At 37.2% G+C, this 18,970-nt stretch overlaps 1 protein-coding gene across 1 annotated transcript; it reads left to right on the top strand.

Moving 5' to 3' along the window:
• Positions 1 to 417: 417 nt before the first annotated feature.
• Positions 418 to 18,704, top strand: LOC139116720 (tyrosine kinase receptor Cad96Ca-like). The gene is made up of 12 exons (XM_070679330.1): positions 418 to 463; positions 3,129 to 3,930; positions 6,480 to 6,652; positions 10,585 to 10,641; positions 11,653 to 11,824; positions 12,859 to 12,972; positions 14,000 to 14,178; positions 14,633 to 14,752; positions 15,130 to 15,238; positions 15,761 to 15,860; positions 16,491 to 16,590; positions 17,608 to 18,704. Exons 2-12 carry the CDS (start codon positions 3,534 to 3,536, stop codon positions 17,683 to 17,685), a joined length of 1,599 nt encoding a protein of 532 aa, XP_070535431.1. The 5' UTR covers positions 418 to 463; positions 3,129 to 3,533; the 3' UTR covers positions 17,686 to 18,704.
• The last annotated feature ends 266 nt before the right edge of the window (positions 18,705 to 18,970 follow it).

Here is an 18,970-nt window from a genome sequence, read left to right as displayed (position 1 = left end):
CGTTCTATTTGTTGCTCGATCGTAATGCTACATGAAGTTGAAGGTCAACTTAAATTAACATCTATAAAAACAAAGACAGTGTTGTTAAAGCTTTTCTCGTTTAATCATTAATGTACTAAATGTCCTCTACTTCAGGTCCAGCTAATTTCTTGTACCTTTTCAAAAGCCATTGCTTTCAGAAAACCAAGCAAAGTACGCGATGATGTGGTACGCGCAGAAAGGACGCGCGGTATTCCAGAACGTGGTAGCGGGCTATATCACTGCACGCGACAGGGCTATATCAGCGCACGCGACAGGGCTATATCACCTAAGCCATGTTCTATCACTTTTTGTTCTATTTCACGTGAGTGAGGCTCAGCCAATCATAGTAGCTGAATAATAAGTGAGGTGTAATAATAGAGTTTCATATCCTCCCCGGGCTCACAAACCAGGTGAATCGAGTTCTGTGCTTTTCACTTCCAAGGTGAGTTTTTCACACTTTTATGTCATTTTAGTCTCGATTCGCGAATGTTTGTCGTTCAGTATTGTTCAACTCCGTCGCCATAAATGTGATAATTTCAAACAAATCATCTTTCGCTGCCCTGCTTTCATTGGAGCGGTGGTACGTCTCGAGCAAGCTTCGTGGTTCGCACAAATTTTTGACTTCACAGCGTAAGGTCCGGGGCCTTCTATCAGAGTATATCTATAGTAAGACACTGTACTAATAATGACGTAATACAAGAATATATTTCCTAACACAAATGTTACTTCAGCATAGACGCCTCATGGGTCACCACAGTAAGATTCATGAACTCAGAAGCCGTTGGCTGAACCCTGAACGCTGTTTACGGAAGGAAATATGCACCATATATAAGCTACATATTTATTTCTGAAGAATAATAAAATTAAGGTCATGTTTGAAACTAGAAATAGTGTGATTATATATCAGTGGTGTTGATAGTAGACCTGGAAGCGAATATTGCTCTGTACTTCCTGATAAAATGGACACTAGATTCATTGAAACAGAACGAATGACCATACCCTATAATAACGCCAACCTTTAATAGCAAAGTACAGCGATTTACTACCGTCAGGGACGGTGACCAGACCATATTTTGTTCTGGGCGAAAGGCGCAGTATTGTCCCAGAGTTCTCAATGGTCAACCGAGTCATGGTGTGTATGTATGTGAGCGTACAGCCTGACGGTAGCATTCCAACCACCCAGTCTACTTTGTGTTGTACCGGGGTATATGTTAGATTGAAAGATCCAAGGACGCTCTCTATGCTCCCACCTAAGAGGGGTAGGGGTAGGGTGGGGGCGAGAGAGCGTACTCGAGCAACGCATCTTTCAGTCTAGGTATATGTACAAGACGTGGATTCATATTGTTTCTATTGTCACTCCTTCGTCATCGAGATATGCTGCTGCCTGCAAGAACATAGACTTTGTACTAGTCTACCAATAAAACTCTATTTGAATGCGATGTAGTGGCGTTATAGCAAGATTTACAGCTGAAAATTATCCCACCTGCCGCGTTCACTCCACGCATGCGCAGATTGCACGCTTCTATACAACTCCGTGATGACACTATACAACCATATTGCGGTCACATAGGTCAAAACGTGTCACAGAAAAAGTAGCACTAATGCGTCATAAATTGCTAAGCTTGCTTTATTTTGTGACTTTATTTTACAAAAGCGCCGACTTGAACCAAGTCTAGGAGGAACATAAACATAAAACAAACGAAAAAACGAATGTACTACTATCAAATTCCTAAAATATTGTTGATAACCGCATCATGATATTCTCATAGAAAACTTTTCTTTTAGGAATATTCTTCATCTTTTTCCTCGGTCGATAGAAGGTGAAATCATGCTAATTTTTCAGACGTCATGATAGTCATGGCAAAGGATAGACTATTGATCCTTTGGACGGCACCGTGGTGAGGATGCTTGCGTGCATTTCGTTCTATTTCAAAAAATTGACACGAAGTATGATGTCCGGATTCTGCGCGATATGCTCACTACTCCCCGAAATGAATTTGCACACTTTTCTGTGAGACGAACCTTATGTGCAACATACCTATAAAAAGGAAGCCATTAGAAAGGTTAATTCGAGATATTTTGTATAACAATAACCATGCACTGAACATACTACTCAAGAAGTCCAAGGACCACATCTTGCTCCTCAAAATTTCAACTCACATGCCATCCCGTATCTTGTACCGGTTTAGTACACAGAAACACGATTGAACTAATTTTGGGATAATTGAATAGTGAAGTAATGTCGACTTAATCTGCAAATGTAAGCTCATCTGCTTTTCTTTTTAAGTTACACATTTGTGTTTTGTGAGTAATTTGTAATATTGCAACATTTGCACTAACTCATAAGAGAACTTTGAACAATGTAAAGATCCAGTTCTCCCAAATTAGATTCAACCGTGTTACATTAAATGTGACGATATGCATTATTGGACACTGGAAGACTTTTGACAAATCAGTAACCTTGGAAACATATGGTGAAAACATGGCGATTTCTTTTCATAATCATGTGTATGAAAGGGGACAAAATCAGTGTTTCCTCGCGGAGCGTTTTTTTGTCTGACCGATTTGAATAGATGTATTCTTTAGACTCTTGAACCTGAACTCCCATCAGACAAACCTCTGTTTCAATGTCATCGACCAATGAAAAGGGTAAACGGAAAAAGTCGCATTTATTTGAAAAAAAAAATGACCGTTAATCAAAGTTTCAATTTTAATGTATTTCTACTTTCTGCGTAAGAAATATTAAATTGCGGAAACCTCTCCAAGTTTCAGCTGAAGACGCCAGGATAGCGAGACAAACAATCAACAGGTTTGTTACTGATTACTGAGATGAACTAGTTGTCTGAGGTGTTCAATACATTTGCGCATGTCATTGAGCGGTATACCATCGCTCATCGTAAGTGTGCAAAGTGTAAAAACAAGTTGTCCGCTGTATGCAGACTATGCGTGTGGGTCGGCACGCAAGCAGTATCGTGAAATTTGGCATCGTTGCTTTGTTAATTTAGGGGCAGGTCTCTTCGCCAATAACAATTTCCGTCATCTTTTCTCAAGAGGCGGAAACACTGATTACTCATGACCAAATATAAATATCGATTTTTATCTTGCAGGATAAGGTAGTCCATACGACTGAAACGCCTGGGGTGGAGCCGGTGAGCTCGACGCACGAAACAACCTCGCAGTTTGAAACTACCTCCGATATACTAAGAACCTCTGCGGGACAGACCGATATACCAAGCACCTCTACGGGACAGGTAGTAACACTGCCTCCCTCGTCAACAAGAAGAGAGGGTTTGGAATCAACGCCTCATCAAACGACAACGTTCATAGCTAGCAGTTCGCAAAGTGTTCCGGTTTCCGAAAGAACTTCGCGTGCACAGACGACAGGGTCATCCACTGTCGGGGCCACGACGACCGCAACGCCCACAACACCAGACATAACCACCGTGCCGTCGACTGAACTCAAAACACACCAACCGTCGACTACTTTGAGTACAACTTCACCAACGACGAAAATGACGACTGAAGAAAGCGCATCAACAACAGAACATGAAACAACGGAAACACTTGAAAGATCGACCACTGAAGGACATATTTTAACTTCCTTGTTGATAAAGACGACACAAGACAGGACTACTCAACGGGAAACCACAACTCAACCTGCCATCCGAACATCGCCGAGTCCAACCACTTCAAAACTCGCTGAAACAACAGGTGCAGAGTCGACAACCCGAAAGATTACGACACCAACCGACAAGTTGCAGACGACGAGAGGGCGGACTACAACGGATGAGCAGAGGAGCACTGCACTGCCGACGAAACTGAATACGAATACCTCGACGCAATACTACACGACAATAGACAGAACACAACAAAGCTCAACTACTTCTTCTTTAGGCGGACCTGGCCCAGGTACTGTTCTCAATTTTTGTCTGTCGAAGCGTGAAATGGCATGCACATGATTACGTGTAGGACGTTCTAATTGCTCGGTTAAGCTGTATTTTTTGGTTGCGAGCGTTAGTACTGGTACGTGACACCACGGTTGTGGAGTGACCGTGGTGACACGTACACGAGTACTTACGTATAATTCTTGTGGGTTTTATGATGCCTTGTATCATGTTGTTGTTTATTGTTGCTTTATCGTAATATGCGCGTATTCTCTCAAGGCGGTTGGCTGCGTATATATATTATCAAAATTAGTCGTTGCACCTGTTTCCAAAACGCCGAACCTGCTTGAAGATCAATTATTTATTTATATATTTTGCATCGAAAAATATTTTGCATTGAGAAACAATTATTAATAATTATCAATTATACCTAGTGACATCTATTAGAATTCAAGGGGGGACATTAGCTATCTTTTTATACTTTTTTCGTCTTTTAGTATGTGTAATTTTTTTATTCATATTCCTAAACGATGTGGAAATACAAAGTATTGCAATGTAATGTATTGCAGTATCGCAATAATATTATTTTGACAATTGAATTCTGGTCCGGACTAGAATACATTATCAACAATAAGACCGGGCATTGTACACCTAAAGACTGCATTTACAAGGAGAACATTACACATTAAGGAGTAAAACGAGAAACTTATTTTACAAAGGAACCAAAGTACAAATTGAACTCGCCGGTCATATGACAACTCTACATAAAAAGAAACAAGATTAATTTGATTTTAGTACTTACAATGCGACAAAGTAAACAAGATTTAGAGTAAATTCAAGATTTGCTTTCGGTTGTACTCAATATGCCATTATATCACTTCCCCATATTGATTCTGTTAAATGCAAAGTACATTGGAATCTCATTAACAGCTTTGGCTGTCATGATACGTGCTTTAAACGTCAACTTTTAATTTACTTTCTACTTTTACCTTAGAGTTCTGTTAGCTACTACTTTCAATACTTTTTTTAATATTTTGTCCTGTTTCGTTAAAACGGGGATTTCAGCCATTTTGAATGTCAAATATCGGTAAACCTAGGGTAATTTGTTTCTCTAGTACCAAAATTTGCGTGGTGACCCCCGATTTTTATTCTTGATTTTGAAAGAGTGCGGTTGAAAGATTCCTTGAGTCGGAAAGTCTGAACAAAAGTTTAAATCTTTCACTTTTGAGGCGCATAATACATTAAAACATGTCAAAATGCCCAGTGTTCAACTTCTCGATGCAAAATTCATATATGTATTTAATCTCAAAAGTTGTCTAGAATGCATTTCTCAACGATGATGTCGTACTCTGATATATATTGGATTGCGTTGGCAAGGCTTACACTTATCGCTATACTGTTCAATTCTTCGGAGAAAGAATGAGAAATACCATTTGAATTAAAAAAAATGAAAGTTATGAAAAGGTAAAGCGTTTGTCCTTGCAATACAATCGATTGTAGCCTTGGTGATTTCTGGTCATGTTGCTAAATTCGCGCGGATGCCGCTAAGTACTCAGAAACGTTCATGCATTGAAAACTTGTACCCACAAGCAATGGTGTACAGCTTTTTCCCTGGGTTGTAAGGAATGCATTGGTTTGAACGTCCACATTTCGCTTCCCGAGAATGAAGGAGCAGTTTCATGCTTATAAAACGTTTTTATGATTATTCGCTGAGAATAGGCCAATGAAAACCAGTAAATAAGGTCTGAAACTGTAGATACTGGAGGTCAACTTTAGCAACATACACAGCAGAAGAATGTTTCAACACAGTTCTTCATGGTTTCAGCAGGTCTGCCAATATGTATCAGTTCATGAACAATGACAGCAAATGACCCCATAAGCTGTTTCAGCTACTGCCACCACTCCTACACATAATAGGTACACTGCATACAAATAGGTTAGAGATCATAGAAGCTCTGCACACAGATGTGTAGACTGTTTCAGTTAAAACCACCACTCCCGTACATTTGCAGGATTTCCACTTTTTCTTACCTCATTTGCATATTTTTTACACTGACATGTTCATTTGAACAACGTCACATCTCAACCCCTGGGTCTACCTGTACACCAAATACTAAGATGGTAGGTGTGGCGGTTTGGGAGCTTTTGCGTGGGACGGACATACATACATACATACATACATACATACATACATACATACATACATACATACATACATACATACATACATACATACATACATACATACATACATACAGACAGACAGACATACAGACAGACAGATAGACAGACAGAAAGACAGACAGACAGACAGACAGACAGACAGACAGACAGACACGCCACCGACTCATCATATAAGCTCTTTTTGGTATTTATATACATACCAAATATGAGCTAAAAATACTTGAGTTTCTGGAAACACGCGTCAAAAAATCAGGTATTAGGTATATGGGTTTTAAATATCTACTTTGTGACCAATACAGTTAAATTTAGAGAATTTAATAGAAAGTTTTAGAAAATGTAAAAAAATATAATCGATAATCACATCTATATTAATATTGTATTCAAATACAGAGTCGGATTCGAACATTGCGCTGATTGTGACTGTCTCCCTGCTCGGTGTCGCCGTGGTTGTTATTATAATTCTTGGAGTGCTGTACTTCCGTCGACGTCACACGGACGCTGGGGGCGTTGTTGATGCTGAAGTTGGCAGCAACGAGGTATTAACCATCGAGAATCTTGGACTGGTTAGTGTACAGAAGGGATGAAACCCGACATCTCAAGTTTTGCTCAAAAGTTAAAAAAAATATATGTGCATAATTCAATGTATTAAACGCATAGCTTTGCCTCTGAGAGAAAGCATCATCGGCCCAAGTTCTCATTCACCAAAATGTCAACACAAAATGGAGACACTTCCGGTCATGGCAGAACATACTAAGTAAATTGAAATCTGACATCTCAAGTTTTGCTCAATAGTTCAGAAATTAGATATGCATAATTCGATGTATTAAACCCAAAGCTTTACCTTTAGGAGAAAGCATCATCGGCCCAAGTTCCTATCCACCACAGAAACAAAACAAAATGGCGACACTTCTGGTCAGGACAAAATATACTAAGCATAATATATAAAATAATAAAGAAACCCGACATCTGAAGCTTTGCTCAAAAGTTAAAAAATTAAAATATGCAGCATTCGATGTATTTAAGACACAGCTTTACCTTTAATGTAAAGCGTCATTAGCCCAAGTTCCCATTGACAACAAAGACAAGACAAAATGGCGGCACTTCCGGTCATGGCAAAGCATACCAAGCTCAGAGAAGAAGTCCTTGTACGTTTTGCAGACAATCATGACGCTCCCTCTGGAATTTTCTGAAATTTACATTTTCAAAAAGTAATATTTTATCAATTTAGATCAACCAGCAAGATAGACCTTGCAATATGCTTCTTGATGGCCGAAGCTCAAATGTGTGTTGTGTTGACAAATGAATTGGGCCAAAATACTTATTTATTTCACAGTCTTTCCACGTGTGTACAGGCACTATGTTTATGTGCACCATTTCAAAAGTTGGCCGAAAGGTGAAATCGTGTATGGTTACTCCGCCAACTCGAACTCTACAAATGCTTGAATACGAAATGCTATTTTCACGAAAATTCATATTCCTCATAGCTAAGTCAATACTGGCACTGAGTTAAATTGCATCATAAATTTGTACTGGCTCCTCTGTGTCAGGTAAACTTCAGTCCATTAAACCATCATTGGTAAAACTGCTGACTCAACATTTGTCTTTTTCCCACTAAGTTATGCTTGCTATGTTTTGGCATCAAGCACTGCGACCTCGATGTTTTATTGTGCTTTTGATCGCTTTTTCAAAATATAACGCAACTCCCCTCAAGCCAAAGTAATATAGCTAAAGTTTACTTGCGCATGCAGAACTAATTAACATACCATAAAAGGTGTGCAACCGCAATCTTGCCATTACGATGCAGCATGTTACATACATATTAATTAATAAAGTACTAAGAAATACCTGACTTGTCGATTTCCCTGTTAGCGTTTGGGTTTTCTTTGCACAACTTAACATTCCAAAAGAACTTTCGCGAATATATTTCAGCAAGCAAACGTACATACCTCTTCCTTTAAAATTAAATTTATTTCTATAATACAATAAGAGGACTCTTATCGCTGCGAAACGTGTTTTTAGTCAAATAGTCGTTTACATGCTAAAAAGACTGCGTCAAAGCACTTCGAGATGTCTCAAAAGATTTGAGTCTGCCATGAGTGACGAGGTGACCCACTTTGATTATGACAAAAGAAATTGCATACATAAACTTGCTTATGCCAAACATTAAGTAAATTTAACCCTTTTACCACCGTGGTTTGAACCAATCTCATTGTTTATGGTGAAGTTGGCCCTCTAAAGATGGAAATCACGGTTAAAGGGTTAAATATAATTTACTGTTTCTTATCGAGTTTCATGCCATCTCTATAACTATAAAGACACAAGATAGAAGATGCACATGCAGAATATTGTTATGTGCTTTCTAACTTGTACCAGTCGATACTTAAGCAATAAAGCACACCCAGCGACGGTATACCACGAAATTTTGACCAGTTGACGACATATATGCACGAGCGATAGCGAGTGCATATATGAAGTGAACTGGTCAAAATCTCGTGGTATACCGTCGCTGGGTGTGATTTATTGCTATTATATCATAACAGTATATTGAAATTCTGGCGTGGAGCATCATAAACGGATTTTTGCTCAAGCTGAGAGCTCTCGCGTATGCCAGCCGTGGTATATCGCCAATATACCACGGTTCTTTTCGCGTCTCGACCAATCAGATCGCTATATTAGCACCATCAATATACTGGTATGATATAATACTCGTTATTTCATACCAGTATATTGATGGAGCAAATACTGCGATCTGATTGGAAGATACGTGAAAATAACCGTGCCATAATCCTGACATAGCATGGTTGGAACACGCGTGAGCTCTCAGCTGGAGAAAATTCCTTTTTCAACGTTTCACGCCAGAATTTCAATATACTGTTGTGATATAATAGCAATAAACCATCCCAACAACGGGTATACCTCTCGCTTTTGACAAGTTCACGTCCCCATTATACACTCGCTATTGTTCGTACATATATGTCGTGAACTTGTCAAAATCTCGTGGTATACCGTCGCTCGGTATGGTTTATGTTTTAATTATTAGTTAATTATTATTAGTTCCAGTTGGTTAATTACTATTTATGTTTATGTATGTATGTTCTATGTATTAACTATGCTCTCGCGTGCACGCATACCGACCTACGGACCCCCTTTTCCTAGCTAGAAATTATGCGCACAGACAGCTAGATCTTGGTGGTTGGTCTTGACAAAATATATTCAATCAGCAATTTAGCAAATTGAATTTTTATGGGAATGTGCATGACTGTGAAACCATGGCAACAAGTTATATGTGCAAACCTATTCATGAAACGTGAATTTTTACAAGGAAAAAATGAATTTATTCGTTCTTATCACATTTAGGGCCTAACAAGACATAATTGCTTGTGCCTTACCTACCGGGCTATTTATCCACCTACGTATCCATACATACATATGTTGATACATATGTTGAAACGTAAATAGATACATAGGTAGATTACTACATAGATAGATAGATAGATAGATAAGATAGATAGATAGATAGATAGATACATAGATACATAGATACATAGATACATACATAGATACATAGATACATACATACATAGATACATACATACATACATACATACATACATACATACATACATACATACATACATACATACATACATACATACATACATACATACATACATACATACATACATACATACATACATAAAAATAAAAGAAGTATTGGTATATGATAACTTGTGATTATCATAATCTATAAATTTATTCAGATGTTCTAATACACTAGGTTATTCCTTGATCTTTCAGCGTGGATTACCCAGGGTGTCATCCATGCATGACAAATTCTCTACCAAACGGTAGAAATTATAATATGCGCACACAGACAGCTAGATCTTGGTGGTTGGTCTTGACAAAATATATTCAATCAGCAATTTAGAAAAATGAATTGTTATAGGAAAGTGCATGACTGTGAAACCATGGCAACAAGTTATAGTGCAAACCAATTCGTGAAACATGTGAATTTTTACAAGGAGAAAATGAATTTATTCGTTCTTATCACATTTAGGGCCTAACAAGCCATAATTGTGCCTTACCTACCAGGCCATTTATCCACCTACTTATCCATACATACATATGTTGATACATATGTTGAAACGTAAATAGATACATAGGTAGATTACTACATAGATAGATAGATAGATAGATAGATAGATAGATAGATAGATAGATAGATAGATAGATAGATAGATACATAGATACATAGATACATAGATACATACATACATACATACAGATACATTCATACATACATACATACATACATACATACATACATACATACATACATACATACATACATACATACATACATACATACATACATACATACATACATACACCACATAAAAATAAAGAAGTATTGGTATATGATAACTTGTGATTATCATAATCTACAAATTTATTCAGATGTTCTAATACACTAGGTTATTCCTTGATCTTTCAGCGTGGATTACCCAGGGTGTCATCCATGCATGACAAATTCTCTACCAAACGAGATGGGGTAAATAGATAAATCAATTCGAACCTAATCAGTGCGCATGCGTTTTGATAAAATGATTTACTAACCCTGTATACGAAATATTTACCTCGTGTGCAAAGTGTACCCTCTTTTTGTTTTGTGTGCTTGTGGAGTTCGGTCTTTTTGTATTTTCTACTTTATAAGTCTTGTGTTTGTGTTGTTTGTTTTAATTCGACAGTGCTGCTGCGTAACATAGTTTAAATTCCCACGTTAATGTTATGCACCTGTCAACAAGAAATACATAAATAATCAAAAGTAGTAAAATGTCTAAGTACCACTTATATTTTTATTTATCCTACATAATTCTGTAAGGTAGAATGCGCCTCTTGTACAGATATTCGGACCCTCAAACGTTTACAATACTCTTTTGGTCTACCACTTGAGGGGAGTCACTTTGAAGCCTAAACGATTAATAAAGTTTTCACAAGCATATTTTTGTGAAAATCGGGAATTGCCTTTCCCCCATAGAGTTAACACAGGATGGCGGCCATTTTGAATTTCACGTGTCGATAGATTTTGGGTAATTTGTTTATCTAGACCCCAGATTTTTATTCCTTATTTCGAAAGGAACGGGTTAAAGTTCCCTCACTGCAAATTTGAGCAAAAATAAAAGTCTTTAAATTAAGAGGCGCTAACTACCTTAAAATATAATCATAATAGCCTTTACTAATCGATAACAATAGGCGAGGTAAGTCTATAACCCTCCACTAATCATTTAACGTCCTCGATAACACCCTTGCTTTTACAGTGTAATTCTTTATCTAATTTTATAATATAAAGAACTTTTCGAATTAATGGCTAGATTGAGCACGAGGCATGCTTGTTTATACTGATAATAATAACTACTAAAGGTAAATAATGCATTTGACAGTTAATAATATCCCAAGATATATATATATAACTCTTCACCAACAACCTGAGATATGCATAATTATAGTTTAATAACTCGTTTAAAACACAGAGATACAAGTCTGATCACTCAATATTTTACAGACTGTGAAACAAGTTGATGATCTGAAGAGACGGAGTATGCACTTCAACAGAGGAAATCTTGCTCTGGGAGATGTGATTGGCAAAGGCAGCTACACCCAGGTGATGTCGGGACAGGCCTGGAAAGTGATCGATGATCAATCGATATCTAAAGTAGCCATCAAGATGCTTCGAGGTAACGTAAATTAATTTTTGCCATTATTTACCCGCCACACTGTACGCTGTTTCCTATTAGGCTCTGTCAGTACAGTGCCTCAAAAAGGTTGACACCATATGTTTGTTATGTTTCAAAATGGACATAGGCTCGGAAATACAGCATTGTAGTGCTGCTTATTGGAGAGAGAGAGAGAGAGAGAGAGAGAGAGAGAGAGAGAGAGAGAGAGAGAGAGAGAGAGAGAGAGAGAGAGAGAGAGAGAGCATTATATTGATATTTAACGGCGGCAAGTATATATTGTAGCATATGATAAAAACTGTACCTGTATATTATTTCCGAAATCGAATCGATTGTTCAAAGATATAACATGAATGCGATAGCTAATTGAGCGCTAGTGGTGTGCACTGCCGAATCATTTTACCGATTTTGAGAAATTCGGGAAAAATTCTAAACAAGTAACGGTAAAAGTTGCGATTTAGACGACAAACTCTTGACTTTTCCTTTCACAAGCTTAGCTAGCAGGCCTAACGTAAACTCACCCGTTTCCAGTAATGTTAACCCTCTTCAGATATACAGTCAAATTAATGCAGTTGCCATCGTGTGCATATATACCATAAAGATATTATTAACTCCTTAGTTTGCCAATCGCAGGATATGTTCAACAATTTATTGACCTCAGTGCCAAAGAACCACGTGTATTGTGAAAGGGGTTTGTTTTTTTTTAACAAAAGAGGAAGTTTCAGTTACACATAAAAGCAATTCGTCTCCGAGATTTATTGTTCAAACGGTTCAAAAATAACATGTGGTTGTAATAGTCTATAGAGTATTTCACGAGCTTTAAGTAAACACTGTAAGACACTCTTTGTACTTTGAAAGGCATAAAAGTAACTGGTGATAAAAGAGGTATGTATCGGCAGTCAAACAACAGCACTGCGTTTTTACATCTGGGGTAGTCGGATCTGATTTTGGAATAGCGCCCTCCCATGTTTACAGCTTGTACTGGTGAATTTTATGTTTATTTATTTATTTCTTTGTTTTAACTTTGTCACATGCAGACGACGCCAGAGAGGTTGATAAAGCAAGGCTTCTATCGGAGCTGGAAACCATGCGCAAACTGTTAGATCCACCCTGTAATATCATATCGTTACTTGGTCACTGTCAGGACGAAGGTAGGTACCAATAACTTTTGATGATTCTTTTACATTTTTTTGTTTAATATGTCAATTCTTGTTCTATTCCGCAAAGCATGTTGAGATACAAAGTATTTAACTTGTAGCTTGTGGACTGCATAGGCTGCATTGAGATTGTTGACAAGTGAATTCTGATCTGGACCATTATTCAAATGTAAACAGTAATAGTGCAGTTTACACGTACACACGCTGTGTTGACAAGCTAAATAATGGGTAAGGCGAGTAGAACCAATACTTGCTGTTCACATGTGAACCAAAAATAGTGAAAAAAATCATCAATCTTTAATGATTTAGATTTAATGCCGCCAAACCTGTCTCCGTAAAGTTTCAGCAGAAAGAGGGAACATAAAATTGTTAGTATTGCAGATTTATGACCTGTGCATAGTGAAATACTTGGTATTGCTTCCTTATTGCTTCACGCGTTGAATACTGGACGTTCAGTAGAAACAAGGTTACTCTCGATGCGACTTTTCGAGTAGAAATTGCACAGTATACGCAGAAAATACCCTAGCAACCACATTACTCTCATATATGCTGAGTCTTACACCTGCCCTGCACCTGTTTGATGTTGATCAAGGGGGCCAGGAACTTGATTGAAAAAAACTGAAATATGATAAAAATATTCTATGACCCTATTAAATCTTAAGTGTATCTCTACCACGAAGTGACAAAAACATCAATGTTCAACTGATACAATTCATACATGCATATTCCTATGCTCTTATAATTGTCAAGATCGACCCCCATTTCGAGATAAAAACGACGAAACGCAATCATCATGATACATTTGAACAAAGATATTTAAGTTCGATAGACCCCCGTGAAGTGCGCAAAGTATTTTTCTCCATCATTAATTGGTAGCTAAAAGTAAAGATACTTTACATTTCCTTTCAAAAAGATTGCTTTTTCGACTCCTCTTCTTGTGTAAAATATGTAAAAATGTTAGAAATGCCGTTTCCTATTTAAATTCCACGTTATTCATTTTTGTTTTCTTCATCGGCGAAAGATCCCATCTATATCATTTACGAGTTTGCCGAACAGGGAAACCTCCAATCGTATCTGCGGGAAGTAAAAGAGGAGTATTTCGGCGACGACACGCAGGGCGACAGTTCCAAATATTCTGAAATTTTACTCAGGTTTTGTGAAGAAATAGGTCAAGGACTTGCCTACCTACACTCCATGAATGTAAGTAGACATAATCCATGTTATGAACATAGTCAGACAGGGAAATGTTCTTGTTGCAATCTGCATACCTGCAAAAGAATATAAAGAAACCGGCAAAGCATTACAACACAATTGCCGCTAAACATGCACTGACATGTTAGTGTGTACTGCATTGAAGCTAAGCCCTGAACGAATACATACATACATACATACATACATACATACATACATACATACATACATACATACATACATACATACATACATACGTACGTACGTACGTACATACATACATACATACATACATACATACATACATACGTACATACATACATACATACATACATACATACATACATACATACATACATACATACATACAACAAAAATACAGAATAAATACAATAAATGCATTACACCTATTAGTAATCTTTCGCAATTGTCTATTTGCTTCATTTCAACTTGACCTTGACAGGTAGTTCACGGTGACCTTTGCAGTCTTAGTATTCACGTAACTGATGATTTAGTCATAAAATTATCAGATATAGGAAAACAACCAACAAATAGGTCTGGAAAATCTAGCACTTTTGGCAAGGTAAGCAGCCGTTCAATATTCTCATTATTTTTGTTAAAATTCATATTTTTTCATCACGTCTCTCCAAATGCACTGCAATGTACATTGTTGCTGTTGACAAATTAATTCTGGTCAGTACTGAAGTTGACTTGTCACTTGTCAGTTGTGACGCTGGACACGAACAGACTGTGTTGAAACGATAGACATTGGTATTTCGACGAGATTTTATGGAAAGGAACAAAAACAAGAAAATGCATTTTACAAACAAAACAAAACAAAACAAAGGAGGCAATTTCATACAAGATACAGCTAATGAGGCATTAATATAAACATTGTTACAGTTTATACCAGGATTGCAGTGACAATCTAAACACTTTCCCTATAATCGTGTTCCACAGAGGAGTTTAGCAATTCGCTGGATGGCACCCGAAGCCCACAGAGGAGAAGGAAATTATAAATCAGACATCTGGGCATATGCAGTGGTCATGTGGGAGTTGGTCACACTGGGTAAGTCGGTTAAAATTATACTGGTCTTTTATGGACAAATGTTATTAAGGTAGAACGCGCCTCGGGGACAGATATTCGGACTCTCAAACTTTTACAATTCATTTCTGATATACCACTTGTGGGGGTTCATTTTAAAGCTCTTGGTGTAAGAAAACGTTTCACTTGCTTAATTTTTCGAAAATCGAAAATTTTATTTTTCTCCATAGAGGTAACACATGAATGGCGGCCAGTTTGAAATTTAAATATCGATAAATCTTGGGTTATTTGTTTCCCTAGTGCCAAAATTTGCACGGTGACCCCCCTATTTTTATTCTTGATTTTGAAAGAGAATGGTTGAAAGATTCCTTGAGGAAAGATTGAGCAAAAGTTTAAAGTCTCGTACTTTCGAGGCGCCTACTACCTTAACATGTTATCAGCTAACTTACCTATAAATATTTGGTACCAATATAACCTCTTTGGCCATCCTTGTGACACCATGTTGACCTAAGTTTACAACTAACTGTTTGCCTGTTCCGCTTTCAGGGGCTACTCCGTATTTCCAGATGGCCTGGGGCGAAGAAGTCAAAAACTACGTGAAAGAAGGCGGAAGATTAGAAAAACCGGAACATTGCAGTCAAGAATTGTAAGTCAACGGTGCAAATATCCGACCATAGATTTTCTTGGCGCCATTTTGTCGTTTGCAGCACAACTTAATGATGGAATATAGGTCACTTCCTGTGTTGCTTTCTGAGATGAATTTAGTGATGCCGTTATCATGTCGAAAGATTATTTTTCTGGTATATTTCAAGATTTCTCTATTTATCAAATACTCAATGACATATATATGTAATTCGGTGCCCTAACAACTTGCATGGTATCCAGACTTCCTGAAAATAAAATCTGACATTTGATAAAATTGTTGATGACAAAATAAGATAACATATCTTGCGTCACTGAATCTACATAAATGCAATAAATCAAGAGAAAACGTAGGTTATACGCACGTTCACACATATCAACACACTGTATGTTGTTTCCTATTTGCTGTATTTGGTTTTTGTTTAAATACCAGTGCCCCAAAAGGTTGATACGATATGTTTGTTTTATCTCAAATGAAATGTAGGCTCGACAATACGGTATTGTAGTACTGCTCATTGTTAGGAAATAGCGGAGAGAGAGAGAGAGAGAGAGAGAGAGAGAGAGAGAGAGAGAGAGAGAGAGCTCAATTCACTTTTTAACCAATAACAAACACTTTCTCTTGTGATTACCGCAGTTACAATACGATGTCAAAATGCTGGGCTGACGATTTCAAACAGAGGCCGATAGCAAAGGCAGTTGTCAAAAAGATACAGCAGTTTAATGGAAGCGAATTGGTAAGTCTTGTTGTGTTTGTATTGTAACGATTTATTTACCCAACCGTGAATATGTCATTATAACCCATCTTGAAATGAAAAACTGGGGAGAATATGTAAAATAATTGATTGACGATCCATTGATGGACTAAGTCCCGTAGAATTTCACTTCAGATTACACAAGGTCAATGCTTCTTTTCTTCATAATGGATGTTACACTGTTTAAGAAAGTCACCTCAGTAATTCGGCATCCTTGGAGCCGACATAAAATCTTGTCATATGGGGGCGTCCTTTGCGTCTGCGTTTCTACATCTTTTCTCTTTCCTCCATTCATGTAAAGGGAGTTGAAGTCGTCACATTACCGGATTATTTCCCTTCAAATCAAGATTTTTGTTTAAACCTGAAGTTTATCGATAACATCCGCTCAAAGAACTTCCTTTTACAATTAATCCGCGAGGCGGATAGTCCAAGCACGTTTTTGAAAGTAAAATTCGTTCCTCCTGAACGCGAAATGTAATGTCTGGATAATTGTAAATGCGTATATAAACTGTAAGAACGAAGAAGTGTTCTGAAAAAGCAACCATTGAGTGTCAAACATAAAAAGAAAAAAAATATCAATAATATAATATTATGACAAGAATTCCTTCAAGGCGCACCCTTTCCCTTCAAGTCTTACAAGGCTTGAAGACTTAGCACCATACATTTCCATCATGATTATAATTGTATGAAGTACAATGTATTCATCCATAAAGACAATAATCATTTCAGTTGTATTACATAGCAATGAAATGTGACCTAAATAATCCCACCTATAGAACTGAATTCTCTCCGTTCCTAACTGGTTATGTCACATGGGATTAGATACAGTAAATAACATCTTTTGTCGCATAATTTGTAAATAATTGTAAAATTATGTATAGGCTCCTGACAAAGTTGATGTCCAGGACGCCCTCTACGTCCAGTATTGAACCCACTGTCTCTTCTTGCTGACAGATAAAATCCACATCCAACACGTATTTTTGCCCTTTGACCTTGCAGGATCACATCAATATGGCTGAATTCGATGCAAACCGTTACCAGGTTTTAAAATCACCGTCGAAGGAAGAGAAATTTTAAATTTGAGTGGTCGACGCGACGCCACCAGTCATTTTGAGGAAACTTAGCTTCAGCTAAATGGAACCACCCCTGGATGCAAATCACCATGGAAACTTACGAAGCGCTGTTGCCATGCGGTAATGATGCAAGAAGGAGAGCATGCGTTTCTACAGGGGAATGTTGATCCATGGGAACTTGTACTGTCAATCAATATTTCAGGAATTTGAATTGCAAATAACCCACTGACGTCAAATTCTTTATTTAATACTTCAATGTTTAAATAAGTTATCCTGAGAAATCTGACTAATAAGGCAATACTCCGAATACTACATTTCGAAAATAACATTTCACCTCAAAACACTGTGTTATAAACTGTTTTTCGTCGAATTTTCGAGAACTCTGTATATATAAATATATATGATATATATCCATTTTAAGGAATACAACTTTCAGCATTACGAATGTGAAATAAGTATTTTACCACAAATACGCCATGTTCACGTTTTAATCGGATATTGGACGTCGTGCTCCAAATGCAAATATATAAACCTAAGTAATAGTGCCAAAGTGAGTTCATGAGGCTTAAGTTACGAAATATCAATGACATTGAACGTGATTATTTATTCCTGATTTGCTTGATAAATGGAATAGAAATATCCTCATTATTTTATGTGAATATCTCCAGCAATCGTGTGTTGTCAGCGAAACGTCGGGAATCTACTCCATGTATTTTATGTTTTGAACTTTGTGCCATTTGTCGCCATTTATCAGGATGCGCGGTCCAAGCAATGATATCTTATCATCGGAATATTACATTCCCACGATTATACGTGTATGCACAGACAGTTAACAATCTTGATATCTGTCTGAGTTCCCTCATACTCCAGGAAGTTGCATATTGGTATTGTGCAAAAATTATCAGAAATTATCAAAATTTACAGCTTTAACTCTTTCAGAATGTGACACACCCTTTGCTATTAAGGCAACCAAGAGACTTTAAGGGCTGACTTGGTCAATAAATCATATTATTTGAGATAACATTATTGCTCGAATGCATATCATCTATGTTAACCTGTAACCTCGACTGCGACGGGCCTTTACATACATACATACATACATACATACATACATACATACATACATACATACATACATACATACATACATACATACATACATACATACATACATACATACATACATACATACATACATACATACATACATACATACATACATACATACTACATACATACATACATACATACATAACACACACACATACATACATACATACATACATACA

Source organism: Ptychodera flava, chromosome 2 (assembly GCF_041260155.1).
Source record: "Ptychodera flava strain L36383 chromosome 2, AS_Pfla_20210202, whole genome shotgun sequence".
Classification (NCBI taxonomy): Eukaryota; Metazoa; Hemichordata; class Enteropneusta; family Ptychoderidae; genus Ptychodera; species Ptychodera flava.
This window is presented reverse-complemented; position numbering and strand designations above follow the sequence as displayed.